General features: G+C 43.9%; 1 protein-coding gene across 3 annotated transcripts in view; it reads left to right on the plus strand.

Annotated features, from left to right (window-relative positions):
• Positions 1 to 25,185, plus strand: part of CLPB (ClpB family mitochondrial disaggregase) — a 145,079-nt gene that overhangs the window by 15,933 nt on the left and 103,961 nt on the right. For all 3 annotated transcript variants that reach the window (XM_059930874.1, XM_059930875.1, XM_059930876.1), the window contains exon 3: positions 20,103 to 20,189. In XM_059930874.1, the coding sequence (XP_059786857.1) occupies positions 20,103 to 20,189 (87 nt within the window). The remainder of the gene's footprint in view (positions 1 to 20,102; positions 20,190 to 25,185) is intronic.

Genomic DNA, 25,185 nt, shown 5'->3' on the forward strand with positions numbered 1-25,185 from the left:
ATTTTTGGAAGAGTTTGAGAAGGATGGGTGTTAGCTCTTCTCTAAATGTTTGATAGAATTCACCTGTGAAGCCATCTGGTCCTGGACTTTTGTTTGTTGGAAGATTTTTAATCATTTTCAATTTCATTACTTGTGATTGGTCTGTTCATATTTTCTATGTCTTCCTGGTTCAGTCTTGGAGGGTTATACCTTTCTAAGAATTTGTCCATTTCTTCCAGGTTGTCCATTTTATTGGCATAAAGTTGCTTGTGGTAGTCTCTTAGGATGCTTTGTATTTCTGCAGTGTCCATTGTAACTTCTCCTTTTTCTAATTTTATTGGTTTGAGCCCTCTCCCTCTTTTTCTTGATGAGTCTGGCTAAAGGTTTATCAATTTTGTTTATCTTCTCAAAGAACCAGCTTTTAGTTTATTGATCTTTGCTGTTGTTTTCTTTGTTTCTATTTCATTTATTTCTGCTCTGATCTTTATGATTTCTTTCCTTCTACTAACTTTGGGTTTTGTTTGTTCTTCTTTCTCTAGTTCCATTAGGTGTAAGGTTAGATTGTTTATTTGAGATTTTTCTTGTTTCTTGAGGTAGGATTGTATTGCTATAAACTTCCCTCTTAGAACTGCTTTTGCTGCATCCCATAGGTTTTGGATCGTCATTTTTTTTTGTCATTTGTCTCTAGGTATTTTTTGATTTCCTCTTTGATTTCTTCAGTGATCTCTTGGTTATTTAGTAACATATTGTTTAGCCTCCGTGTGTTTGTGTTTTTTACGTTTTTTTCCCTGTACTTTCTAATCTCATAGTGTTGTGGTCAGAAAAGATGCTTGATATGATTTCAAATTTCTTAAATTTACTGAGGCTTGATTTGTGACCCAAGGTATGATCTATCCTGGAGAATGTTCCATGTGCACTTGAGAAGAAAGTGTAATCTGCTGGTTTTGGATGGAATGTCCTATAAATATCAATTAAATCTATCTCATCTATTGTGTCATTTAAAGCTTGTGTTTCCTTATTAATTTTCTGTTTGGATGATCTGTCCATTGGTGTAAGTGAGGTGTTAAAGTCCCCCACTATTATTGTGTTACTGTCGGTTTCCTCTTTTATAGCTGTTAGCATTTGTCTTATGTATTGAGGTGCTCCTATGTTGGGTGCGTATATATTTATAATTGTTATATCTTCTTCTTGGATTGATTCCTTGATCATTATGTAGTGCCCTTCCTTGTCTCTTGTAATAGTCTTTATTTTAAAGTCTATTATATCTGATATGAGTATTGCTACTCAAGCTTTCTTTTGATTTCCACTTGCATGGAATATCTTTTTCCTTCCCCTAACTTTCAGTCTGTATGTGTCCCTAGGTCTGAAGTGGGTCTCTTGTACACAGCATATTTATGAGTCTTGTTTTTGTATCCATTCAGCGAGCCTTTGTCTTTTGGTTGGAGCATTTAATCCATTCACATTTAAGGTAATTATCGATATGTATGTTCCTATTCCCATTTTCTTAATTGTCTTGGGTTTGTTTTTGTAGGTCCTTTTCTTCTCTTGTGTTTCCCACTTAGAGAAGTTTCTTTAGCATTTGTTGTAGAGCTGATTTGGTGGTGCTGAATTCTCTTAGCTTTTACTTATCTGTAAAGCTTTTGATTTCCCTGTCGAATCTGAATGAGATCTTTGCTGGGTAGAGTAATCTTGGTTGTAGGTTCTTCCCTTTCATCACTTTAAATATATCATGCCATTCCCTTCTGGCTTGTAGAGTTTCTGCTGAGAAATCAGTTGTTAACCTTATGGGAGTTCCCTTGTATGTTATTTGTCGTTTTTCCCTTGTTGCTTTTAATAATTTTTCTTTGTCTTTAATTTTTTTCAATTTGTTTACTATGTGCCTTGGTGTGTTTCTCCTTGGGTTTATCCTGCCTGGGACTCTCTGTGCTTCCTGGACTTAGGTGCCCATTTCCTTTGCCATGTTAGGGAAGTTTTTGACTATAATCTCTTCAAATATTTTCTTGGGTTCTTTCTCTCTCTCTTCTCCTTCGGGGACCCCTATAATGGGAATGTTGGTGCGTTTAATGTTGTCCCAGAGGTCTCTTAGGCTGTCTTCATTTCTTTTCATTTTTTTTTCTTTATTCTTTTCTGTGGCAGTGAATTCCACCATTCTGTCTTCCAGGTCACTGATCCATTCTTCTGCCTCAGTTATTCTGCTATTGATTCTTTCTAGTGTATTTTTCTTTTCAGTTATTGTATTGTTCATCTCTGTTTGTTCTTTAATTCTTCTAGGTGTTTGTTCTTTTTCTAGGTCTTTGTTAAACATTTCTTGCATCTTCTCGATCTTTGCCTCCATTCTTTTTCCGAGGTCCTGGATCATCTTCACTATCATTATTCTGAATTCTTTTTCTGGAAGGTTGCCTATCTCCACTTCATTTAGTTGTTTTTCTGGGGTTTTATCTTGTTCCTTCATCTGGTACATAGTCCTCTGCCTTTTCATTTTGTCTGTCTTTCTGTGAATGTGGTTTTCATTCTACAGGCTGCAGGATTGTAGTTCTTCTTGCTTCTGCTGTCTGCCCTCTTCAGCAACCATTCTGATTGCTGAGAAACATTAGGAACCAATCTGAGTGCCTACCAACTTGTGTGTGCCAGCATCTTCTTGGGCACTGATCTAGCCACGGAGGCAGTGAGACCACAAAACTGCAGTCCCCCAGGGCTCCCCAGCAGGGGCAGCTGTCAGGCTGTATCTCCCCACCACCATTGCTGTGGCCCAAGTGCTTCTTCTCCAAAGTCCCAGCTCAATCATGGCCATAACACAAATCCTATCAGCGTGACTGGAACCAGTTGGATTTTTTGCCATGGAGTTTTCCTGGAAACTGAGGAACATAGAGAAATCTAAGAATTTTAAAAATAGTCAAACTAATATGTTACTGGGCTTACCATATTCACTTCAGCAGTTTGCCTCACAGTTCTGCTCTCTCTGTCCTGTTTGAAAAGCCTCCTCAGAAAATCTGACTTTCGAACTTTAAGGTTCTTCTACATCCTGCTTCCTTCCCTCTCCTCCCTTTGGAGCAGTGGTCCCAGGCCCAAAGTCCTCCTCGGGCCGTAAGTGGTTCTCTTCTTGTGACTCTGTCAGTGGGTTTGCTGGAGAGGTTTTCATATCACTGGCAGGAATCCTGTCAGTAAGGAATTCAGAATCTGAGAAAACAAGGTTTGATTCCCAGCTGTCAGTCTGAGAAAGCAAGGTTTGGATCCCAGCTGTGCCATTTGTTAGCTCTGTGACCTTGGGAAAGTAGCCTAACCTCTCTAGCCTTCGATTTTTCATCTGCAAAGTGGGATGATGATTGACCTACCTCACACCTTTGCTGTGAGTATTAAATGAGAAAATTAAATGAGAAAAACCAGCGAGTGCTGTGCCTAGCACATACCAGGTGCTCAGTACGTAGTAGGTGTTGTTTTTGAGTGTTGTTAATTACACTAAGTGTTTGCCCCTGAACTAGCAAAATAAATTAAGATAATGGATAGGATTTTCTGGATAATCTGTTTTTACCCTCTACATTTTTCTTAAGCTCCTAGTGTGCATTCAGAGACCCCAGCGAATGAACACAAGGTAAATGGATATTAAGGTGGAGTAAAAAGACACCCAGCCTATCATGCTTAGTTTTACTACATTTTTTTAGAACCCATGTATATTCAGAGTTTTGTTTAATGTTTATAGCATATTACTTTGACAACATACTTTTGTATATTTTTTACATATATTCGTTATATATGTATATTATAAAGCACATAAAATAATAATATTTTAATAACATTATTAACTATTACTAATAGTGACCAATGTTTATTGAATGCCTTTTTTAATAATATTTTAATAACATTATTAACTATTACTAATAGTGACCAATGTTTATTGAATGCCTTTTTTGAGATAGGCATTATGTGAGACTTAAATCACTAAATCCTTACAACTGTGCAAGTAGTATAGCCCCATTTCATAGATGATGAAACAGAAATTTGGATTGCTTGAGTAATTTACCCAAAGTCACCCCCTTGGAAGTGACCCACCGCTTCATTCTACAGATGAGGAGGCTGTGAGGCCCGAAGCAGAATGGAGCTTGCCTGGGTCACAGTTTCTTCCCAGCACTTTTCCAGGCTCAGGGAGATATTTTGTAGCTCAACAGAGAACCATTTCAGTCTGCCTTACTGGGAGTCTATAAGGTTCCTGAAGATAAATGTCAAATCTAGATCCCTTATCTCTCCTGCCCTCAACTCTGCTCTTCATTGACAGGCCCCACCCCACCCCTGCATTCCTCCCAGCCAAGCCGGCTCCCCTCTGTCCCAAGAACCCCCATTCCAATCAGAACTGGCTTCTCTAGCCCTAAACACGCAGCTTACTTCTTCCTACCTGTGAGCCTTTGTAGCACTTCCAACTCTACCCCTGTTCTCCTCACACCCCTATCTAGATCCTGTTCATGGTTCATTGCCCCCTTCAAGCCCTTCCTTTTCCAGAAAGCTCACCCTCCCTAGTAATAATAGCTGCCATTTATTAGATACCCACTCTGTGTGAGGCAGAGTACCAAATACTGTATATGTATTATCTTCATTCTTTGCTGCAGTATTGCAAAACAGATTGCGTTATAATCATTTTCCACTTTAAGCTCAGACAGATTTAGTGCTTACTACCCTACAGCTTGTAAGGAGTAGACCAGTGATTTAAACCGAGTACCACGTGAATGCAAAGTATGTGCTTTTCTCACTGCAGTTCACTGCTCGTTCCAGCCCATGTTGATCTTTCTTATCAACATTCCCACAGCCTTAAAGTCTGAGCCAAATGGTATCATGTTTAGTTTTCACCTCCTTGTCTTTCTCCTCAGTTGCTTCATGCGTATGTCTCCTCACCCAGGCCATGCTGTCACAGCCAGGTAGATGGCACCTCCTCCTGCCTTCACCATAGCTAGTCATACAAGGCTGACTGGGCACTCAGAAAGCACACAGTACAGATAGAGTCTGGCCAGTTGATTGACTGGTTGAATAAAACCTTGTTTATTCTCCAGAGTCTACCCAGCAGGAGGGTACAGCAGCTGGGCAGGCTGACTGGTCTCCAGGATCCTCCATTCATGTGGATGGGAGGCCCAGGAAGGCTGCATAAGAATCCCTCTCTGAGGCTGAGCTGAGGCTTCCATCTCAATGCCCTTTTGTTTGGGAGGATAGCACCCAGGCCTCCCGGGAAGTCTGTGTATTTGACCAGCTTTTGCAGATAGTGTGCAGGGACTGAATGTAAAGCACAAACAATTGGAGGAGGCCCCTGAAATTCCCAGGGGTTCATAGTCCAGCAGGCAGAGCAGTATCCTTCCCAGGGCCAATTGGGACTCAGGTACAGCCCCCGAATGGGTCTGTTAGGACCCAAGGCACTTTTGTCTCCAGCCTCACTTCCTCTCCAGTATTCATGTCTCCTCTTTAGGTTCTCTGATGGGCAACATCCAGCCCTCAGTTGGGCACCTCTAGGTATGAGACACACTCTGCCTCCTGAATGATAAGCAGACTCTGATTGGTCAAACATTTACTCATTCATTTTATTTTTCCTTTTGAGATATAATTTGCATATCATAAAATTCACCCTTTTAAAGTATACAGTTCAGTGGTTTTTTAATATAGTTGTAAGATTATGCAACCATTGCCGCTCTCTAATTCCAGAACATTTTCATCACCATTTCCCCCAAAAAAACCCAGTCCCATTAGCAGTCGCTCCCCATTCCCCCCTCTCCCAGACCCTGGCAACTGCTAATTGACATTCTGTCTCCATGGATTTCCCTATATGGGTATTTCATATAAATGGACTCATAACAATATGTGGCCTCTTGTCACTGGCTTCTTTCACTTAATATGTTTTAATTAGGTTCATCTCTGTTGTAGCATGTATCAGTACTTTGTTCCTTTTAATGACTGAATAATATTCCATGTATAGATATACTGCATTTTATTTATACATTCATCAGTTGATGGATGTTTGTGTTTTCACTTTTTGGCTATTATGAATAACACTACTATGAACATTTGTGTACAGGTTTTGTGTGAACGTATGTTTTTATATCTATACCTAGGAGTGGAACTGCCAGGTCATATGGTAACTCTATGTTTAACATTTTGAGGAACTGTCAGACTATTTTCCAAAGTAACTACACCATTTTAACATTCTCACCAGCAATATAGAATATGAGGGTTCTGATTTCTCCACATCTTTGCCAACGTTCGTTATTGTCATTTTTATTAGAGCCATCTTTAGTATGTGTGTAGTGGTATCTCGTTGTGGTTTTGGTTTGCATTTCCTTGATAGCATCTTTTAATAAGTTTTTTGGCCATTTGTACATTTTCTTTGCCATTTATTCATTCTTAAGGCCCATCATGAGCAGTATGCCCCATTTGGCATTGAGAAGGAGCATAAAGATGTATCCTCATGACCTTTGCCTTTCAAAGAACTTTCAGTCTGGTGAGAGAATTGTAATTAGTACATACAAAAAGTTAAGGCTCCATAGACAAGGGGGCATTTAGTCTGGGCCTGGAGATGGGTAGTATTTGGATACAAGGAGCTCAGTGGAAAGACATTCTGGGCAGTTGGAGTAATGTAAGCTTAAACACTTTGTAATTAGAAAAGTATTATATTTTATGTCATGGTGAATTCTGAGGTAATGTTGTGAAAGCACCTGGCATAGCACTTGACACATGGTGGGCTGCTGTTATGTAGTTAGCGCTCTCTACTGCTCCCCTCTTTGGTCCCTGCTCTGTCTTCTAGGACTACACAGCTCCCTTTTCCTGTTCCAGACTTTTAAATATTAAGAGACAGAACTCCAAGCCAAATAACCCTTGGTTCTCTAAATTGTGATTTCAAGTCTTCTCCTCATCCTAGTCATTTTCTAATGAAGTAGCCACAAAGTTTTTGGTGCCCCTTCTGAATTCCAGTGTGGCATGACCATTATTGGGAGGAGCAGGGCAGTGATCCCCTTTTTAGAGATTTTAAGAATCTATTAACATGGCCTGAGCTTGCATTAGCTTTCTTGGCAGCTGCATTATACTCCTAGTCTGTTAAGCTTGCAGTCAGCCCAGTCTACAGAAAACTAGGGCTTCCTGTACTTCTTCTTTTTTTTTTTTTTTTTAAAAGAATGTAGTTTATTTATTTATGGCTGTGTTGGGTCTTCTTTTCTGTGCGAGGGCTTTCTCTAGTTGCGGCAAGTGGGGGCCACTCTTCATCGCGGTGCGCGGGCCTCTCACTGTTGCGGCCTCTCTTGTTGCGGAGCACAGGCTCCAGACGCGCAGGCTCAGTAATTGCTCACGGGCCTAGTTGCTCCGCGGCATGTGGGATCCTCCCAGACCAGGGCTCGAACCCGTGTCCCCTGCATTGGCAGGCAGATTCCCAACCACTGTGCCAGCAGGGAAGCCCTTTTTTTTTTTTTTAACATCTTTATTGGAGTATAATTGCTTTACAATGGTGTGTTAGTTTCTGCTGTATAACAAAGTGAATCAGCTATACATATACATATATTCCCATTTCTCCTCCCTCTTGCGTCTCCCTTCCACCCTACCTATCCCACCCCTCTAGGTGGTCACAAAGCACTGAGCTGATCTCCCTGTGCCATGCGGCTGCTTCCCACTAGCTATCTGTTTTACATTTGGTAGTGTATATATGTCCACGCCACTCTCTCACTTCATCCCAGCTTACCCTTCCCCCTCCCCGTGTCCTCACGTCCATTCTCTACGTCTGCGTCTTTATCACTGTCCTTCCCCTAGGTTCTTCAGAACCTTTTTTTTTTTTTAGATTCCATATATATGTGTTAGCATATGGTATTTGTTTTTCTCTTTCTGACATACTTCACTCTGTATGACAGTCTCTAGGTCCATCCACCTCACTGCAAATAACTCAATTTCATTTCTTTTTATGGCTGAGTAATATTCCATTTTATGCATGTGCCACATCCTCTTTATCCATTCATCTGTCGATGGAGACTTAGGTTGCTTCCATGTCCTGACTGTTGTAAATAGTGCTGCAATGAACATTGGGGTGCATGTGTCTTTTTGAATTATGGTTTTCTCAGGGTATATGCCCAGTAGTGGGATTACTGGGTCATATGGTAGTTCTATTTGTAGTTTTTTAAGGAACCTCCATACTGTTCTCTGTAGTGGCTGTATCAATTTACATTCCCACCAACAGTGCAGGAGGGTTCCCTCTTCTCCACACCCTCTCCAGCATTTATTGTTTGTAGATTTTTTGATGATGGCCATTCTGACCGGTGTGAGGGGATACCTCATTGTAGTTTTTTGATTTGCATTTCTCTAATGATTAGTGATGTTGGGGCTTCCTGTACTTCTATAACCTACCAGTTAGATTTGTTTGCCAAGCTTGTTTTAACCAAGACCACTTTAAAGTATTGTATTGCCGTGCAGCTGTGAAAGTGGTGGTGGTAGTATGGAGACTACCACGAAGAAGAAGGGATGGATCTGGCCTGTCTCATCTTCAGTCTAAGAGAAGGAGTCTCTTCCAAGGGAGAAGGTTCTAGACAGCAGAACTAATCAGAGTATCTCCATCTCTCAGATAACCTCCTTTTCACTTAAGGCTTTTCCTTCTTTATCATTTTCTGTCAGTTGGTTAGTTCCATCAGATACTTGTGCTGGCCCCAGGCTAAATGTGGGAAAAAAGGGAAGAAGATGGGATATGTGCCCTGAAGGCAGTGTGGTTCAGTAGAGAGAGCATGGGGTCCAGTCCCAAGCTGCCACTTAACTGACCATGTGATCTTAAGCAAGTCAGTTACCCTCTCTCTATATGACTCAGGCTCTATTCTCTAATCACAGGACCAGATGAGATTATAAATAAATGTCAAGTGCCTGATGCATAGTAGGCTGCTCAAGAAACATGAGCTGTTTTGAACTCCACCATTCAAGAGCTTTGCAAGACCGGAAGAGCCAAGCATGCAGTGTGCTCACTGACCCTGTACAAACAGCTCTCAGAACACCTGTGATCCTTTAAGCACTTATTTGTGTACTTACTTGTTCCATTTCCCCACCCCCAGTTCATACTGGGAGCTCCTTGTGGGCAAGATCCATGTCTGATTCATCTGTACCCTCAGTGCCCAGCACAGAGCCTGGCCTGGAGAAGGGGCTACTTAAGTTTTGTTACTGGGACAAACCTGAATTAATGAAGGCCAAATTTTGTCCCTACCCATCTAGAGGGCCAGGTACCGTGGTTGGCTTTGCACAGTCCATTCTTTACTGAAAATCTCGTAGGGTTCTGGAGTAGTGGCTCAAGTGCCAACCCAATTTAAGAAATTTGAGCCACTTCTGTGTCTCGTTGCCATAGTATGACAAGCTTCCTATCAGCCAGCCAGCTGCCCAGCTGCCCTACTGGCCTCTGTGGCAGCCTAGGGGCCTGCCGTGGTGCCAGTAGGTGGCGCTCACGGCCCTTTCCCACACTTCACTGCCTAGAGAGACTTTGCCTTCTTGTCACCAAGGCAGCTGCTGACTGGGACATAGCTTAGAGCCCAGAGGTACCCAGATGAGAGTGAGGTACCCAGATGAGAGTGCCCTGGACCATCCCCTCCCCTTTCTGGCCTTGTATTGTTGGTTTTTCTGTTTTATTGAGTCCCAGCCATGGCACACACTGCTTGAGGAAGTACAGATGTTTCCCATAGAAGATCCCAGGAGTTCATTAAGGGAATCTGTGCTTCTTCCCATCCTTTCTGGCACAGCTCATGCCTCTGCCTCCAAGAAGTCGTCCCTGTGGCTCTTGCTCTGACCTACACTCACATGGTGCCTTGCTTATATTTTAGCTGTTTGCCAGGTGTGTAGCCATCCAGTGAGCACCTTGAAGACAAGAACACTGCATAATTCATCAAAGTGCCCTCAGTGTCCTGCTCAGAGTCCTATAATAACCAGTTTCATGAAAACTTTGTGGAATGAATAGTTGAATAGGACGTGGTTCCTCAAAAAAATTGTTATCCAAATTGAAGGACAATCTACAAACTAGCCTTACTCTGCAAAAATGTCTATATCATGAATATATATCAAAGAAAAGTTGAGGAACTGTTCTAGATGAAAGGAAACTGAAGGCACTGCAATGCAATGCTTGATTCCAGTTTTTTTTTTTAAATAAATTTATTTGTTTATTCATTTATGGCTGCGTTGGGTCTTCATTGCTGCACGCGGGCTTTCTCTAGTTGTGGTGAGCGGGGGCTACTCTTCGTTGTGGTGCGTGGGTTGCTCATTGCGGTGGCTTCTCTTATTGCGGAGCATGGGCTCTAGATGCATGGGCTTCAGTAGTGGTGGCTTGTGGGCTCTAGAGTGCAGGCTCAGTAGTTGTGGCGCACAGGCTTAGTTGCTCCACGGCATGTGGGATCCTCCCAGACCAGGGATCGAACCTGTGTCCCCTGCATTGGCAGGCAGATTCTTAATCACTGCACCACCAGGGAAGTCCCTGATTCCAGTTTTGATCCTGGATTATAGCTGGATCTGGGGCAGAGGGGGGATTGCTATAAAGGATATTATTTGGATAATTGAAGAAATTTGAATATGGGATATATATTAGATAAAAATATTTTATCAATGTTAAGTGTTCTGAATTCAATCATTATTGGTTAGTGGTTATGTAAGAGAGTGTCCTTATACTAGGAAATATGTGCTGAAGTATTTGGGAATAAAGGGATATAATGTCTAAAACTAACTCTCACATGGTCTAGGAAAAAAGAGAGAAAGAAAAGGAATGGTAAAGCACGTGAGGGAAAATGTAATGAGAATCCGAGTAAAGGATATACCTGAGTTTTGTGTGTGTGTGCCATTTTTTAACTGTTCTGTAAGTTTGAAATCATTTCAAAATAAAAAGTTAAAAATAATAATAATCTATGCACTTTAATGTGTGCCAAGTTCCTCCTAGAAACTGTAAGAAAGATGGTACAAAGAATGGTCCCTTCCTTGGCTTTTATTCTGTTTAATCCAGCAGTATTCAGTAAAGTTCTGATACAGCTCCTCTGCTGTATGCCTTTTTTTTTTTTTAATAATAAATTTATTTATTTATTTTTTGCTGCGTCAGGTCTTTGTTGCTGCGGTGTGGGCTTTCTCTAGTTGCGGCGAGCGGGGGCTACTCTTAGTTGTGGTGTGTGGGCTTCTCATTGCGGTGGCTTCTCTTATTGCGGAGCACGGGCTCTAGGCGTGTGGGCTTCAGTAGTTGTAGCACTCATGCTCAGTAGTTGTGGCTCACGGGCTCTAGAGTGCAGGCTCAGTAGTTGTGGCGCACGGGCTTAGTTTTTCCGCGGCATGTGGGATCTTCCCAGACCAGGCCTTGAACCCTTGTCCCCAGCATTGGCAGGTGGATTCTTAACCACTGTGCCACCAGGGAAGTCCCCTCCGCTGTATGCTTTTGAACACATAAAACAATGGTAATGATGATAGCTAACACTTGGAAGTGCTTACGCATACATTATTTCCTTTGGTCATCTCAGCACCCTTGTTAGGTAGGTCTAGCAGACTGATAAAGTAGGATGGCTGAGGTTCAGAGAGGTAAACATGACCTGCCCAAAGTCACACAGCCTGGAAGAGACAGGTGCAGGCTTATATCCACATCAGTCTGTTCCAAGGCTGGTGCTTTCTGAGCCTCCATATCTGTATGTATAAAAGGAAGGATTCGACAGATTGATCTCAGTGGGTCCTTCTTTACATCTGGAAATTTTAAAACTTTATATGATAGGAAGTAACTGGTTATGAAGCCTGCAGGCACATTACACAGCACACCTCATTTGTTGTTGGTGCTGCCTAAGTGCCAGTCCTCCTCCCTCACTGCCCACCCACTGCCCTTTGGAGTAGTCCAGATATGGCTGCGCTGGGATGGGCTACCTCACTGGGAATGAGAGCATCTGGAGAGATTCCTAGGGGCAGGGCCCTGAGCCGGCCCTTGAATGAGAGTGCTCAGTCCAAGCAGTGAAAGCAAAAGATGCTAGAGAGGCCTCATGTCTGTGGAGTTGGAGCACCTGGACCTGCGTGAAGTCAGCTGGCCCAGGCTGGGGTCTGAGAGCAGCATTTCCTCCCTTGCCCCACCCCTCCCAGCCCAGACCCACCGGGTAGATAAGGCACAGATGGAGGCTGTGTGTGGATTCTAGCCCCAGGCGCCTTGCCTCTGCTCAGACAGCAGAGCCTGGTGCTGTTATTACTGTAAACAGGACCTTCTGCGAGGCTCCAGCCAGGGCCCTGTTGCCCAGATAGCAATTATGATTGAGTCTGCATGGCTCACTGCTTCCAGGCCTCTGATGCAGGTGGGACAGGGCTCCCACCCTTCAGCCCCCTCCCCAGCTGCAGCTGAGGGCAGTTCATGTGAAGGGTCCGGAAATCAGTTGGAACAATGCACGATTGAAGTTCAGTGGCTGCTTTATATTGATTGGTCATAAAGAAGAAGGAAGAAAAACCAAGTGGTACCTCCCTCCCCTGAGTGGAAGAGCTGTTAGCCATAATAACTCAAAACTCCTGTATCCCTGTCTGGGACTCCCTCCTATAAACAGCAAGCCTGAGGAGTTGTCTTTTCTTTGGAAGTCATGCTGGTGCCCGCGTCTGCTAGGAGTTCACTTCTGTTTTGATGCTGTACATATTTAGAATCCTAAGATTTTAGAACTGGCAGGGACTTGAGAAATCATTTAATTCAGGTCCCTTATTTTACTGCAGAGAAAAGTGAGGCCCAGAGAGACAGATTTATCCAGGTCACACAGCTAGTTACTGAGAGAGCCATGGCTGGAACCCATGGCCTCCAGCCCCAGGCCTGTGTCTAAGCGTCCTCAGCCCTGAGAGTGAGGACATCTTCCTCACCCACACCTTACACATATACACAGAAGCCTAAGTTCTTGGAAGAAGACAGGCACATGAGTATAGGTGAGAGATTTGTGTGGGGAAGTGCTACAGGCATTCATTTGTTCAACCCCTGAGCCCTCTGGTGTGGGCCGCTGTGCCAGCACCAGGAGTCAAGAAACAAGGCATGTCCTCATTTCTAGGGGGCCATGCTGACTACTGGGAGAGTAGGACAAGGAAACTGTATGACAGCTGTTGATACAGGCTAGCACAGGGCATCATGGCTGCACCAAGGCTGTCTTAGGGAAGGCTTCTGGGAGGAAGAAAGGGTAAGGGTTTTTTTCGTTTTTTTTTTTTTTTTAATTTTTTTTATTGGGGTATAGTTGATTTACAATGTGTTAGTTTCTGCTGTACAGCAAAGTGAATCAGTTATATGTATACATATATCCACTCTTTTTTAGATTCTATTCCCATATAGGTCATTACAGAGTATTGAGTAGAGTTCCCTGTGCTATCCAGTAGGTGCTTATTAGTTGTCTGTTTCATATGTAGTGTGTCTCTGTCAAGCCCACTCTCCCAGTTTATCCCTCCCCCGCACCGCCCCCCCCCCACACTGCCTTTCCCCCTTGGTAACCGTAAGTTGTTTTATACATCTGTGACTCAGTTTCTGTTTTGTCAGTTGGTTCATTTGTACCTTTTTTTAGATTCCACATGTAAGCGATATCATATGATATTTGTCCTTCTCTGTCTGACTGACTTCACTCAGTATGACAAGCTCTAGGTCCAAAGTTTTTCTTTTCCTAAGAAATTTTTTTTAAAAAGAGTAATAGTATGCTTATTGTTACAAAAAAACAGCAACAGAACTTCAAACAATACAGAAGAGTTCATAGCAGGAAGTGAAAGTTTGAATCCCTTACCCCCACTTCCCCAAAAGAGGTAACCACTGCTGCCGGTTTGGTCCGTAGCCTTCAGGACTCTCCTGGGTCCCTGATAGACGGGAGCAGCTTTTCTTCCCTTGATTAGTTACTCTCATGTGGAAATCTTCAGCTCTTGGGCTGGAGAACCCTTATTCTACTACTGCCCTTGCCTGGGGATTTGAGACCATCCATTTATCAATCCACAGAAAATTTGGAGCACTTATATTCCAAGTTCTGTGTACACCTTGGATATATCATCCTAGTTTGCTCTGTTGCTTCCTTAAAATGGGGTAGACACTCATTGGAAAATGATGATAGTAATGAAATAGGCTCTTCCATTTGTATAGCACTTTTATTGCATACCAAGTGCTTTTATATATTTTGTCTCGTCGTTTCTTCATGGTGCCCCTGAATGACATATGGAGTAGGGCTGGTGGAGTCCTCTCCCTTTTTTAAACAGTTTTGGAACAGGCTCAGAGAGCACGAGCTGTTACTCAGGTGAGGAGACCAAGCGAGATTCAGAGAGGTTGAGTCACTGGTTCGTCCATGACTACCCACCCAGTAAGTGCCAGAGCCTGCATTTGAACCAAGGTCTCTCTCGCTTATTTTCCTGCCCCTCTCTACTACCTGAGAGTTGTACATGTGCTGGGATTCAACTCTGGACTGCTAGTATGGTCTCCTCTCCATCCTGGGTTTAGTGTCACCCACCACTGCCCTGCCAAGCAGGAGACCTAGTTCATTAGGGAAGGGGCTACCACAAGTCTGGAGTGAGCCCAGAAAGGCCTGCAGTGCCCACCCTCACTTCTCAGCCCCTGGCCACAGGCAGCTCTGCCCTGAGTGGCAACCTGCATTAAGCCTTTCACTCATCATCTCAGGGATGATGGAATCCTAACCTTTTCGGAGACACCGTGCTCTGTCACAAGCATTGCTCTTTTTAAAAGAGATTAATTCACTTGCCGCATTTTGTCCATTGGTGAAAATCACAGGGGAGAGCAAGGGTGGCTTTCTCAGGCCTCAGAGGCCCTTTCAGCTGCTCTCAGCAGGCATCCACCCGCCCAGCTGGCCCAGGACTTTGAAATGACTGCCCGCTGGGCATTCACTTGCAAAGCAACAAAATGAAATGGAGGAGACCTGGGTTTGTGAAATCCTAAGTTTTGGGACTGCTCTGCACACAGAGGGGAAGTGGGGGAGGGGCCCACCCAGCTCTGAAAGAGGAAAAGTTGTTTGGAGTTGGGGTCACTGTGGTTTTTGTTTGTTCTGGTCCTTCCTTGATTTACTAGGTGCCACCACTCCTTATGGAATTCTGCCATGTGGTGTCTCTTTTAATCCTTACAACTACCTTGCACAATAGGGATTAATAGCTCCCATGTCACAGCTAATAAGTGACAGAGCCAGAATCTGAACTCCAGCCTTTGGACTCCAGGGCCATTGCTTTCTCCTTTACACCTCAGCCCCAGGAGGCTGCAAAGAATGATAGTCAGTATGCTGGGCAGGGCTTAAAAGCTGGTGTCTCACTAAAAAACACTTAAGATTTGCCTCCTAGGAATGATCCCTTCAGGTTTGCAGAGCCCTTTCTTTCAGATTTCAGTGTCACCTCTTAAAACCCTAATGGACCTATAAAGAGACTAAATCTCAGAGAGATAATATATCTTCTGTGGTGTGTCAGAGTAGGAGGTGGCAGAACTGGAACTAGAACACAGGTCTCTTGCTTCTGCCCTGTGCTCCTTCTACACTGTTCATTGAAAGGATAGCAAGTTTGGAGAAGCCTTCTCTCCCAGCAGTTCCTCCTCTTAAAAGAAAACCCTGAAAAAAAAAAAAAAAAAGAAAAAAGAAAACCCTGCAGTGTACAGAAAAGGAAACCTCAACATGCTAATATGCATATAATAAGTAGCTCAAAATTATTGGTAATCAGAGACATGCAAATTAAAACAACAATGTGAGATCCCTTTACACCTATTGAACTTGCAGTGATTAGGAAGTTGGCTACTGCCAAGTGTCCGTGGTACACAGGAACACCCCTGTCCTGCTGGTGGGAGGGTAGATGGAGCAGTTGTCCTGTAGGACCCTGGCACTATTTAGTCAAATCAAGTGATATAAACCCTGTAACCCAGGGATTGCACTCCGAGTACATGCCCTGGGAAAATACTCACACAGGTCCAAAAGGGTATATGTAAGTGCATGTTCTTTGAGCATTGCTTTTGGTGGCCGAGGGATGGAGGTTAGCTGGGTGGGTATCCCTGGGAGAGCAGAGAGGGGAAATCTGGTGGATGTGACATAGAGCATTAAGTAGCAACTTACAAATGGAATTATTGTATGAATTAGCAGTATAAACACACCTTAAAATGCAATTATGGACTTCCCTGGTGGTACAGTGGTTAAGAATCCACCTGCCAATGCAGGGGACAGGGGTTCGATCCCTAGTCCGGGAAGATCCCACATGCCGCGGAGCAACTAAGCCCGTGCGGGCTCTAGAGCCCACGAGCCACAACTACTGAGCCCACACACCTAGAGCCCGTGCTCTGCAACAAGAGAAGCCACTGAATGAGAAGCCCACGCACCGCAACCGAGAGTATCCCTTGCTTGCTGCAACTAGAGAAAGCCTGCATGCAGCAGTGAGGACCCAACACAGCCAAAAATAAATAAATAAATAAATAATTTTAAAATGCAATTATTTGTGAAAAAAGTAATAAACAAATACTTACATGCACATTATATATATATATATATATAAAGAAAAAAAAAGAAAACCCTGCTTGGCTTAGGTCCTGGAAACGAGAACTTCAGTCTTGTCTCCTCCTCAGTAGCCAGTGTGCAGCCAGGCACAGAGTGAGTGTGTGCATGTTTGTTGAATAAATGAACAAAGGAGTGCCTGAAGCCAGCCTGGCTGAACTACCCAGGTCATCCCATGTGACCTTGTGTTAGAATCCCAGGGTACTTGCCAACCTGCCACTACCAACTTGAGGCCAGATCGCTTTGTTCCTTCAAAGAGATAGAAACAGGGTAGCGTGGCAGGCAAAAACCACTCTGTACTGAATACTTGCTATGTGCCAGGGACTGGGCTGGGATCCCTGCAAATTAGAGATTACTGTCCCTATTTGATAGGTGAGAAAACTGAGACTCAGAATTGATTTGCTCAGCATTATCTAGCTGGACCAGAATTTGAATCCAGGTCTGACTTGCTCCAGAGGCTTTTATTCATCTTTTTCTTTTTATTACACTACACTCAGCCCTTAAGGGGCAGGAAGAGGAAGCATCTCAATCTTCTTTCTTCAGCACTGCCTCCAGAGGAGTGCTGCTTCTGGAATTCTCAGGGCTCAGGCAGGGGAACACAGGTCACTGACCCACTAAAGGCATAAAGGATTCTGGCTGCACTGAGTTTCTTGTGTTCACGCGCACTTTCTCATTTCCCTGCCCTAGCTCATCTCCCTTGGTCTGTGTTACAGCAACCTCCAAATTGGTCTCCTTGTCCCCATTTTCTATTCTGTCTCCTTTCAAATTCAGCCTGCTTAAGCTATTAGGTTAATTCTATAATTTCTTTTGCCCAAAACCTTCAATGACAACCCCACTTGCCTATGGTGAGAGTCTAAGGAATGGCAAATAAGAAATACTTCTTATTGGTGGTAGCTGATTGGAACCAGTGTTGAGAAGGATTCTGAGGCTCTTTCAAAGGCTCCATAGGAAAGAGCTGCTGAGAGAGATTCATGATTTCTGACTAAGATACAGGAGGGCAGGACCATAGCACACACCTGCCAGGCATTTGTCAACCCTTTAGATTGGGTTTTTAACCTAGGGTCCACTATTGATTTCATGGGGACCTATGAACCCCTGGGCATTGCATGTAAAGAAAGATTTTTTTTTTCTTTGAGTGTGTGTGTGCCTGTGCACTTTTCTGGAAAGAATCATCAGCTTTGATGATTTATCCTCAGAGGAGTCCATGGCTCAAAAAAGGTTTATGCCCACTGCCTTGGCCTCCTAGCTTGGCTTTTGAGGCCCTGTGGTAGGCCCTGCCTACCTTGGCAGCTGCCTGTTTCTGTGCTGCTAACTGTCACACAGATGGATCTACCTGATGGTCTCTGAGTATACTTTCTCATCCCTTCCCTGCTTCTGAATAGTATCTTGTGTCTTTTGTCTTGACTGGCGTGCACTTCCTCCCTCTTCTCTAAATTGTTCCTATTCTTCAAGGCATAGTTCAAGTCTTTTCCCTCAGAAACCTCTGATCAGCCCTTCCTGATTTTCTGGTCTTATAGACTGAGGGCCAGAGAAGTGCAGCCATCCAACCAGAATCACAGTTAAAATCAGACTCCAGTCTCTCAGTTCTCAGAAACTTGCGCTCTCCACAGCACCACTTGGCCTGCTAAACAAGGGAAGGTTTTGTGCAAAGAGAGATTTCTGTCTCAGAAAATTATCCCCAGGGTTCTTAGCCTCTTTAACATCTTTGGCTATGGACAGTTGTTTCTGCATGAAGGATGCTTAACAGTGTATGTGGTAAGAGGAAGAGGCCCAGGACTTTGACCAGAAGAAACCTTTCAAACTAGAGGTGAGAGAAGAGGGTTTCCCAACCTCCTCTCTCAACACTTTCCTCTCGCACTTCGTGCCTGAGTCGTGCCAGACCTCTTTCAGGGCCTCATATACCCCATGCTGCCTTCTACTCTGATGAGAGGCTTTACCTCTGCCTGGAACACTCCTTCCCTCCCTTGCCTGCTTTTGTCTGGCTAACTGTCTATCATCACTTCCTCTGAGAGGTCTTCTGGGTCATTAAGGCTAGGTTAGGTTCCCTGGTTGTACATTTGCAACTTGAGGCCCCCTTCCTAGCACTCGTCTGATGTGTAGTGATGTGCTTGCTGGTCTGTCTTCCCCTCAGGCTTTGACAGTGCCTGTCTCATTCCCTGCATCAGCACAGGCTGAGTGAACGAATGAGTACATGATGTGTCTCTTCATCCTCCCAAGCCTTCATCACTTGCTTACTTCAGCAGCACAGAGGTTAGGCTTGGCTTGGTCCAGAGGGGCATTTCCTACAGATTATGGCATAAGAATGGTGCTAGGACTCAACCCCAAGCCTCTGGACTCTGCCAGTGCCCTTTCGTCTAGAACGCACTGAAGAGTAGACAGCTTCCCAGTTCCCCCTAATGCCCATTCCTCATAAGCAGCTCCTGCCTTGTTGGTGAAACACTCTTGACTTTTGGTCTCCCTGTTTCCTGGCCTCCTACAGCACTTATGGTGGGAAACCACACACTACAGCCTTTGGTTTCCTGCTATCCTGAGTCCTCCCTCCACAACTAAATTCCTTAGGGCAAACCCCATGTCTTCTCCACACCCCCATCCCAGAATTCAGCACAGGACCAAGCACGTGTCATGCTGATTTGCTGGAGTCCATTTAGTCTTTTCTCTTCCATGTTACATGGAGTCAGGTTCAGTGTAGAGGAAGGTTGGTGAGATGAGAAGGATTCAGGCTGCAGAGCCATTATCGACTTGGGTTCCAGTCACTGTACTGCCCCTTAACTAGCTTTGTGACCTTCAGCGAGTCATTTCACCTCGCTGAACTTACTACCTCATCCATGAAAAGAGGAGATTAATACCAGCTCCTTAAGCTTGTGTGAAGAGTGAATGAGAGCATGTATGTAAAGTTCTGAGGCAGTTCCTGCTTGTAGGAGGTTCGCAGTAAGAGTTGGTTCTCTTCACTCTCCTTCTCTCTATCCACCCCCACATTATAGGGCTCCCTGCTACTGGGACCCAGAATTCAGGCTTTTAGTGTTATACTTAAAAACTTGTGTTAACAGCTACTGAGCTCCTACTGTGTGCTAGGCACTGGCATATAGAGTCAAATAGGTTCATACGGACTTTCCTAGAAACCTAATCTAGCATTTCTAACATTCTTCCCATCTTCCCTTGCATTCAGAGTTCCAATTTCCAAACAGCGACCATACAGATAAACTTGAGAAGTAGGATTCTTCTGTAAACCGGGAGCTACATAGACGAGAAGTGTCATTGGGCATTTGGTGCTAAGCATGGGGAAATTCTAAGGAAGGAGGAGAGATCTGTGGACTGGATGAGTCAGGAAAGCCTACTTGGGAGAGAGTCCTCAAGCCAGGGTTGTATCCCATTGTATGAAAGTAGGTTTAGAATAGGCAGAGAGGCAGGGAGAGAGCATTCTGGACAGAGGGGAAGGCACATTCTTTCCTCAGTAGGTTGGGAGAATGACAGCAGAGGCAGACTCATTTAAGGGAAGAGGGAGAGAGGTAGGAGAAGCCTGGGGTCAAGGGAGAGTGGCCAGAGGAGCTGGGATGGGTATTTAGTTCTCAAAGCCCTATAACTATTTCCAAATTCATCTAGCGTCCCTGTTTATTGATTTTTCATTTCTTCCACTCTTATGTCCATGATAAGCCATACACTGAAAATATTTCTCTCTCTTTCTAGGCTGTTGTCAGAAGGTGCTGATGTCAATGCAAGGCACAGACTTGGCTGGACAGCACTCATGGTGGCAGCCATCAACCGAAACGACAGGTGAGAGATCTCCTTCCACATGGGGCTCCCTTTGCCAGAGCTTTGCAGACCACGATCCTGAACCCTCTCCCACCCTTGCCTGTCCCCCTGCTCTCTTCTCGAAAGGCAGGGAAATGGACTTAGCCTAAGGTACTGGTCAACACCTGGTGCAATGGAAAGTATAGGAGATGTGGAGAGGAAAGATGTAGCTCTGGATCACAGCTCCATCATTCATTGACTTTGTGACCTTAGGCGAGTCATTTGCTTTACTGAAGCAACAAAATGTTTGAAAGCCTGTTGTAAGTGGTTAAGTGTACATGTGCAAGTTATCATCATGATTCTGTTATCATTATCCATGCTGAGCAGTCTGCAGTCACTGTCCCCAGCAAGGGTTCCATTGGGCTGTTCCTTTGGAAGTTCTGGTAGAAACTAGGGAAGGTGGGGGCGTTCCTTCCCTCTCATTGGAGGCCCTGCTGTTTTCCTACACACTTCCCCATTCCCCCAGCATGCAGCTGTTGTGTAAAGATTGAAACAGTCTACTTTGTATAGAGTTATCTCTACTTCTTACAACCACCCACAAGATATATATTATTATTTTTCATTTTGCAGCTGAGAAAACTGAAGCCCAAAGAGGTAAGGTGATTTGTCTAAGGTCACACAGATAGGATTTAGAACCTGGTCTGACTGCCTGCAGAGTTTGTGTATTTTACTGTACCTCACTGCTGCCTCCCACTGCCAGATCCCAGGCTTGGGCTGGATGCTGCCATTACATCGCAGTCTCTAGCTGTGATTGTGCAAAAGAATTGATTGAAGAAGAGCAAAAAGAGATGCTTTCAAAGAAGGCAGACTGGGTGCTTTAGTAACAGCCACTGACATTGATAGTGGGAGGTGCAAATTTTCATTTTCCCTTCAAGCAGATCTTTAAGGATTTTATCTGCCAGTACTGGCCACCTTTGGGAGGGTCATAAATGTGGTGGAAATCAACCAAATAGGTATTTTATAATGTCGGGGTGGCACTGCCTCAGACTGGCTGAGAGACTCAGCTGTACTGAGATAGTTCTCTTTTCTCAGCTACTCTGTCGTGAACTTGATCTCAGCACTCTGTCTCCTTATTTGCCTCTTTAGCTCTAAGCACATAGTCTTTAAAAGAAAAATTAATGTAAATTGCTTCTACAATTGAGAGCCTGGAATCCAGTCCTGGCTCTGACCCTTAGTTGAATTTCAAAATTCTATTAACACCTTGTTACTTCACCTGAAATCAACTATTTCTACAAACATTTGGTAGATATCTACTCTGAACCAGACTCCGTGTTAATCACTGGGGAATCAGAGGCCTTGGGAGCTCGTGGTCTAATGTGGAAAAACAGGCAGGTAGAGAAACAGAGTATAGTGTAATCAATGATATCAGAGCAGTGTGGACAGGATATTATCAAAGCAGAGGGGGTGAGGGGACTGAATCTCACAGTGGAGCAGATAGATTCTTACTATATTCTTGTGAGAATCAAATGACATAATGTATGTGCTACAGGTTACAAATGGTGAGATGTTATTCTCTGCTGCTCGCATTAGACCTCTCTACATACAAACACACATGTGCTTATTCTACCACTTATAACCCCCCTCCCCTGCCTCCACCCCCACCCACCAGTCTTTCCCACCTTGCAGGTCTCTCCATCTGCAAGAGATAACCAGTGGTGGAGAAAAGGGAGGGGGTATGTGCCCTTCTGTGTTTGGTTTTATCAGCGTTGAGACAGAATAGGAATTAACACTATACTTAAGAGTACTGCCAATCAGTGAGCACATAGCTAGTAGATGTGCTTTGAGGACAATTCTCTCTGAATCTAATGAGTTGTTGGTTTAACTGATTGCTCTGTCTTTATCCAGAGCCATTAGCAAATCAGTGATGCTCAATGAGCAAAGTGAGAGTGTTGGCTTGTATTTACTCGGTTCCTAGGACTAATTATTGGTGTTTTAAGCTTCTATTTTGTGCCCTCCTCTTCCTTCCGGTACCCAGTGAGGACAGATTTTTATAGAAAATAGCATACTCTCAGGTTGGATTTATTTATTCATATCACAAAAATTGTTTGGCACCTACTGTTTGCCAGGCACTGTTCTTGACAGACAAATATCCCTGTCCTCAGAGAGCTTATTTCTGTACAAGTGGTGGTCCCTGGGTAGAGAGAGGCAGGGACAAACAATAAACAATAAATACAATGCATAAGTAAACTATATATTAGAAGATAAGAAGTGCTAATGGAAAAAAAGGAAAAGTAGAATCTGGTAAAAGGGAATGCCAGGAGTACACTGCTCAGGGTGGGTAGGCCTCATTGGTAAGGTGCCATGGGAGTGGTCTTGAAGGATTATCGTGTCCATCCCAGCACAATCTGCCAATAAGTTTTTCTGTATTGGAAGTGTGCTGATTCTCATCTCATCAGTCACCAAGACCTTCTGGAATCATACTGGCCAGGCCTGAAATGCCACCACCTTTGAAATGGATTTGGATCAAAGGCGAGTAGAGGGACAGTACCCCGTGATTCAAGGCTGAAAGTAGAGAACCTTCACCTCCTTTAGAATGTTGGCAGCCCACAAGCTCAAAGGAGATATCCTGAGCGAAGCCCAGTCATTTCACCCTCAACTGCCTTTAGTGCCTGGCTGCTTAATGTGTTAAGTCCTTGGGGATATGAACACAATAGTCTCTATACTTAAGGAGATTATCTTCTTGTGAACCTTTATTTATATATGTATTTATTATTTTATTTTGAGTAGTAAAGAGAGTGCTATTTTGTTTAATTTTGAACAGAAAATACAGTGTTATAGAACAAAATGTTAAAAATATGCATGGGAACTTATTTATAATTTATTACCTCCTTTTATTTACAAAAAAGGGTTTAAGGTGACTTAAATCAAAATACAAATATAAATGTACACAGGAGAGTTAAAACTGGATCAAGATCAGAAATCATATTGGTAAAAGGAAAGATAATTCTATCAGGATTGAACTAGAGATTTTCTTTCCCAAAAATAAGTTTATTGTTTTTGTAAAAAAAATATAGAGAAGAAAGTAGCCGTCAACTGAATCCCCTCTACCTAGAGACTGATCACGATATCTGTATCTATATCTATGTGTCTAATTTTACATAAATGGGACCAGGCTGTACTCACTGTAAATCAGGTAATTAGTGGAATCGAGTATGAATTTAATTTGAAGTTTCCTGACAAGTAGGGCAAAAAAGGCATACAGAGAGTTTTGGTTCTTCAGGAGAGAGGAACTTTGTGCTGACATACCTTTATGTTATCATGTTATGCATCCAGCAGACTTTTTTAAAAACTAGACTGTGTCAGGTGCTGATATGCTAGGCTAAAGGGGATTCAGATACTAAGTAAGCATCACAGCCTTTGCCTTAAGAAGCTTACTTGGACTGCTGACATCAAGGACTCGAGCACTGTGATGGCCATTGTCTTCAGTAGCCCTCCTGCCAAAGATTTACCAACATTCTGCTAGGACAGTCCTTTTGCCAGCCTAGTAACAGCTTGGGTGTAGTGTTGACTTGAGGAGTAGTTGGCGGGGGCTGGCCCCTTCTCCACAGTGAGCCCTCCATAAGCCTCATGCCACAGACACTTGTTTAGCCTGAGTCTGGGTGCCTCATTCCGTGTTGCACTCTGACCCAGCCCAGCTAAACGCTAAGCCACAGGGCTCCAGGATGACCACTGTGACTTAGCACAGCCTCTACTGGCTCGTGCAAATATACCCAGCCTTCAGCTAAATTCAATTAGTTTTTCTTTAAGAAGGGAAAGAAATCCAATTTTACTAAACATGGACAGACGGTGGAAGGCACTTTGATGTTACAACCTCTCAGTGATGCTTTACTTAGTCACAAGTTCATAAGCAAGAAGGCTTAATTACTTGGGAAAACACGGGATTAAAACTGGACACAATGGCTGAGTATCCGCTCTTGGGCAACTTGATTCGAACCCATGCACCCAGTTCGTGTGTGGTGCAAACTTTGATGTGTGCTGTGACAAGCTGAAAGTCATGACCCCCTCAGGGATGCTCCTTCAGATGGCATTTGCAGGATGTGTAGGCGGAGAGGCAGGGCCTGCCAGGCCTGTTTGCTCTACTTTGATGTCCAGGCAGCCACAGGCCCCACTGTTTGCTCTTTCACTGAGGGGTGGATTGGGAGCCTCCTACCTTTCCCAGTGGACAATGGCCAGCAATGGAGTGTGACGACTGTTGACCATTCCAAGAGCCTGGCGGACCAGAACAGGGCTTTGGGAGGTGCAGAGCCTGGGGGGCAAAAGCTGTTTATAGGACAGCCATTTCTCCAGATGTAGCTTTCTTTAAAGCCTAATGGTGGTTGGACGCTCATCATGGAGGTAAAAATAGTCTCATGAGTTTTAACAGGTGCTAAGTACTGCTTGACCCTTTGTCCAATGACACTAAGGTATTTGTAAATTGAAAGTTTAAGTCTGTCCTGTTTTCTTCATCAGCATGTATATGCAGGGGATAGTGGTTTGGAAGAAAAATGGTATGAATTCTAATTCCTCAAAAAAGAAGCTGTCAAAACACGTCTGATAAAAGAATAGTATCCAGAAGATATAAAGAACTCTTACAAATCAGTAATAAAAAGGTAGCCCAATTTTTTTTTTTAAAATACATTTATTTATTTATTTTTGGCTGCATTGGGTCTTCGTTGCTGTGCGCAGGTTTCTCTAGTTGTGGCGAGCGGGGGCTACTCTTTGTTGTGGTGCGCGGGCTTCTCATTGTGGTGGCTTCTCTTGTGGAGCATGGGCTCTAGGCGCACAGGCTTCAGTAGTTGTGGCACGCGGGCTCAGTAGTTGTGGCTCACAGGCGGTAGAGCGCAGGCTCAGTAGTTGTGGTGCACGGGCTTAGTTGCTCCATGTGGGATGTGGGATCTTCCCAGACCAGGGATCGAATCCGTGTCCCTTGCATTGGCAGGCGGATTCTTAGCCACTGCGCCACCAGGGAAGTCCCGATAGCCCAATTTTTTAAAAATAG

Source organism: Balaenoptera ricei, chromosome 8 (assembly GCF_028023285.1).
Source record: "Balaenoptera ricei isolate mBalRic1 chromosome 8, mBalRic1.hap2, whole genome shotgun sequence".
In the NCBI taxonomy this organism is placed as follows: domain Eukaryota; kingdom Metazoa; phylum Chordata; class Mammalia; order Artiodactyla; family Balaenopteridae; genus Balaenoptera; species Balaenoptera ricei.